Source organism: Condylura cristata, unplaced genomic scaffold (genome assembly GCF_000260355.1).
Source record: "Condylura cristata isolate star-nosed mole 26May11 unplaced genomic scaffold, ConCri1.0 scaffold00015, whole genome shotgun sequence".
Taxonomy (NCBI): Eukaryota; Metazoa; Chordata; class Mammalia; order Eulipotyphla; family Talpidae; genus Condylura; species Condylura cristata.
In genome coordinates this window covers 41,238,655-41,243,482 of record NW_004567116.1, presented here as the reverse complement: position 1 = coordinate 41,243,482, position 4,828 = coordinate 41,238,655, and the positions used below count along the sequence as shown (strand labels likewise).

At 40.7% G+C, this 4,828-nt stretch overlaps 1 protein-coding gene across 4 annotated transcripts in view; it reads left to right on the top strand.

Moving 5' to 3' along the window:
* The window catches only part of PAK1 (p21 protein (Cdc42/Rac)-activated kinase 1), a 139,666-nt gene that overhangs the window by 118,998 nt on the left and 15,840 nt on the right, over window positions 1-4,828 (top strand). For all 4 annotated transcript variants that reach the window (XM_004683232.2, XM_012725639.1, XM_012725637.1 and 1 more), the window contains exon 10: window positions 263-375. In XM_004683232.2, coding sequence (XP_004683289.1) covers window positions 263-375 — 113 coding nt within the window. The remainder of the gene's footprint in view (window positions 1-262; window positions 376-4,828) is intronic.

Genomic DNA, 4,828 nt, shown 5'->3' with positions numbered 1-4,828 from the left:
GTTTGATCCCCTGCCCCAGAGGTGACCCACATGGCACAGCAGACTTCTGACCTGCCCGCTGCTTACCTCAGCAGTGTACTTGATTGATCTGCCTGTTCTGCTCCCTACTGTGTCTCTGGGGAATACCCTCACCACCCCTGCACTTCTGACCTGTACCCTAGTTCTATTTGCATAAATAAATAAATCTTAAAAAGAAAAAAGAAAGTATTCAGTGAATGCTGAGTAACTTTGTTTATATACATTGGATGTTCTCTGATTTCAGGTGGCTATTAAGCAGATGAACCTTCAGCAGCAGCCGAAGAAAGAGCTGATTATTAATGAGATCCTGGTCATGAGGGAAAACAAGAACCCAAATATTGTGAACTATTTGGACAGGTATGGAGTCATAGGGCCTTGTTCTTTGTGTCATAGGGCACAGTCATAGGGTACTGACAGATGGTGGAACAGTTTGAGGAAAGAACACCAGCACATAGAGCTGTCTCCATTAAAAATCTTCTGGAATACTTAGCTCTCTGCCTCCAACCCTGCCTTCTAATTGCTGCATACTCTTTTTGGCTAGGATGAAGCCTGCCACACTGTAACTTCTAACAATATTCCTAGTACTATGTGTCAGCCTCAGACTAGCTCATCTACTTGAATTAAACATGTGGGTCTTTAAATTTTGTATCCTAAATCTTTCCTTATGCTGTTCACCCTCTTAAATAATTTCAGTTTGTTTATATTTCCTTAAAATGTCATACTCAGTAGCCACTTGAGAATTGATCGGTCTGGATTGAAAGTGGAACTCCCTTATTTTAATATGATTGCATTCATACTTTTGTTTTATATTAGACCTGTTTTATTGTTAATTTCTAGTAAGTTTTGGTCAATTAAAGTCACTGATCTTTTTTTTTTTTTTTAAATATGAACTTCTCTACTGTAGAACTTTATAGTTTCTTCAATTTTGGTTATCCAGTTTTGGCTATTAGTTATCATTCCAGCTCATCTGAATTTTATTCTTAAACATAATGATAGTGATTGTAGCTGACTTTTGTGTTATGCTTTATTTTGCACTAAAGATACTGTTTTCAGGCCCTCCCTGGTGGCGCAGCGGGTTAAAGCACAACACTAAAAAACTAAAGCCACTTCTGCATGAATTCAATTCCCGCCAGCCCCGGAGGTGACCACATGGCGTGGCTACTCCCCTCAGCAGTGTACTTCATAGATCTGGCCTGTTCTGCTCTCCACTCTGTCTCTGGCGAAGCCTCTTGCCGCTCCTGAGCCTCTGGCCTGTACCCCAGTTCTGTATGAACAAATAAATAAATCTTTAAAAAAAAAGAGATACCTTTTTCATAAAGAATAGATCATTGTGAGGTAGGGTCTATTATTTATATTTTACAGATGAGGAAACTGAGGTTCATAGAATTTAATAACTTGTTTGATACCAAAGCTGGTAATAGCAAACCAGGATTTGGGATTTGAATATCCTTAACACCAGTATCCACTTCCCTCCCATCTTATGTTCTCTTCTTCCAAATTTGAGAAAAAAGAAAGTGAGTTCCTTGCTCAGGTTTCAGAGACATCACAAACAGAGGTAGTAATGTAAATCTTAGCTTCTAATTCCTATACTGTTTATATTACATTGCCAGCCACATTTAATACCTGGCATATTTCTTGTCCTGAATCTGAAGCTTTAATTTCTTCAAAGAGGAAGGGAGTTGGGCCATTACTTACCTTGCCTATAATGATAACTGTATAGCATGAAGCCATCTCCTACTGGGGATGTTTGTCTCTCCATGATTTGGGCCATGATTGACTTTGAAGATTCCTTTGAAAATTATTATTCACTTTCTTATATATTTAAGAACTTATTATACCAAGAACATAGCTTAGAAAAACTGTTGAAGACTCTAGGGGCATCATTTTAGTTCAGAACATGGAAAAATGAAAGCTGTCCTATTAAAGAGTAATGAATGGGCTTCTCCCTCACAGGATGCATCAAAACAGTAAAATGCATGTCCCTGTTGGGGAAGGAAATTGTGTTCTGAAATGGGAAGATTTATAGACTTATTTATTGATCATGCCTTTGCTTATTTACCATGAAATTATTTACCAGAGGCTTATTTACCATAAGTAAATAAGGGTCAGTCCCCACCTTCAAATAGTTCCTAGTATAGTTGTAAAAGAAAATAACTGGGTGCTCCCGTGGGAGCAGGTGACCTTAACCTGAACGTTCATGAAGATATTGCACTCTGTGGTTTTTGTGAGTTGTCCTAGAGAATTCCATTCTAATTTTTTTTATAATTTTTTTTAACTTTTATTTATTTGTGCACGCAGAACTGGGGTATAGGCCAGAGGCTCAGGGGTGGTGAGAGGCTTCACCAGAAACAGAGTGGGGAGCAGAACAGGCAGATCTACGAAGTACACTGCTGAGGGGAGCAGCGGGTGGGCCAGGCGAGGTCCACCACGCCATGTGGTCACCTCCGGGGCAGGCTGGAATCGAACTCATGCAGAAGTGGCTTTAGCCTCTTAGTGCTGTGTTTTAACCCGCTGCACCACCAGGGAGGGCCACTCCATTCTAATTTTTTTTTTGTCAGTTTAAAGATTTATTTTAGAACTAGGGTATAGGCCAGAGATTAGAACTGGGGTACAGGCCAGAGATGCGAAGGGTGAGAGGATTCACCAGAGACAGAGTGGGGAGCAGAAAAGGCAGATCAACGAAGTACACTGCTGAGGGGAGCAGCGGGCTGGTCAGGAGAGGAGAGGTCTGCCTCACCATGTGGATCTCCTCCAGGGCAGGCTGGAATCGAACTAATGCGGAAGTGGCTTAAGCTTCTCAGTGCTGTGCTTTAACCCGCTGCGCCACAAGGGAGGGCCTCTATTCTAATTTTAACTCAAGTAAAAATTTGTTCTTTTCTGTGATGCTCTGAAGCTTGAGCTGTGATTTTTGAAGGTACCTTGGCACAATATATAGCCACAACCTGTTTCTGAGAGAACCTAAGTCTGCTCTTGCATTGTTTTAGCTTTGACAGTAACCTGTAAGGCTGAAGAAGACTCTGCTTTGCTGGTGTCCAGAGATGGCCTCTTAGATCTTCATATTTCTTTCCACTGTCTATCCAAGTTGACAGGTGTCTTCTCAATGTGATTGTAAGATGCCACAAATGTGCATTATTGGGCAGAAATACACTCATGCCAATAAAAGGCTTTTTGCCCAGACCTGAATTTTGTCTGTCCAAGTCCCCCGAGTCCCCCAATCTTCTCTCTCAAAAGAGACTGTTGAGGAAAGACTTATTATATCACAAAAGACTATTGAAGAAAGACTTCTTCTGTCATATTTATTCTTTATGGACATTACAAAAACTACAAGAATTTCAATAAAGACTTCAGAGTCTTATGGAAGAGCACTAGATTAGCAGTCAAGAGGATAGATTTCAAATCTTACCTTTTGCTGGGTACCACATTTTCCCTTAAAGTCTCCCTTTCTAATCTGCTGTGGTAAATATATCAAGGTGAAGGTAAGCTGACAAACTACACAGCTTAAGCCATTTCAACCTTTCTTTGTCTGAAGCTTGTTTAGGTTTCTGGGCTGTCCTTGTTTTTATTTGTCTTATTCTGTCAGTAAAAAAACTGACTGGACAGTTTAAAAGACCTTTTTTGTTTATCACCTGAAAGGGCTAACCCAAACCCTGAGTGAAACTATCAGTGTTAATTCATGTCAGCCTGTATCCTCCCCAGGGATACATCAAATGGCAGTATTTGGCTTGCCAGAAGTGATTTTGACTTTGTAGCCATGTTGAATTAATTCCATTCCTAGAATTAGACACTCAAAATGGAAGTCATTATTAGTGTAATGACTGCTTTTAACACTTTGCAGCTTTTTTTTTTTTAATGATTTATTTATTTATTCATACAGAACTGGGGTACAGGCCAGAGATGCGGAAGGTGAGAGGATTCACCAGAGAGAGAGCGGGGAGCAGAACAGGCAGATGAACAAAGTACACTGCTGAGGGGAGCAGTCAGTGGGTCAGGAGAGGTCTGCCACACCATGTGGATCTCCTCCGGGGCAGGCGGGGATTGAACTCATGCGGAAGTGGCTTTAGCTTCTTAGTGCAGTGCTTTAACCCGCTTCGCCACCAGGGAGGGCCCCACTTTGCAGCTTTTAAGTGGCTTTTATAAACATTATTTAATATTTGCAGTTACCTTTTTTTAACTTCATTTTTTCAGTAAATATTGGCATCTACTGTGCTGGATTCTGGCGTAGGATCTTGAATGAGATTCGGCATTTATTTTACTTAGCATTATCCCTTCAGCTTCATTCATGTTGCCACAAATGTCATGAATATAAATATGTTTTTTGATCAGTAAGTGAAATTAGTCAGGAGAAAGATAAATATCAAATGGAATATAGATCAAACTAAGGGTCAAGATAATGACAAGTTTAAAAGCTAACCCTTGAAGGCTGACTCTAGAACTGAAGGGGGAAAGGGGTTGTGAAAACAAAGGGAGAGGCAGCTCAGTGGACTGAGGTGGTGGACTGTGGGCAATTGGGTGGTATGTACCTTACAGCGGCGATACCTGAGGGGGTGGGAGGAGCTTGTACTTCCAAAATACTGACTATAATGTAAGCCATTCAAAATAAAAATGAACCAGTTCTTAGTCCCATGGGTCTCCTTCCTATACTGTTTATATACATTGCCAGCCACATTTAATACCTGGCATATTTCTTGTCCTGAATCTGAAGCTTTAATTTCTTTAAAGAGGAAGGGAGTTGGGCCATTACTTACCTTGCCTATAATGATAACTGTATAGCATGAAGCCATCTCCTACTGGGGATGTTTGTCTCTCCATG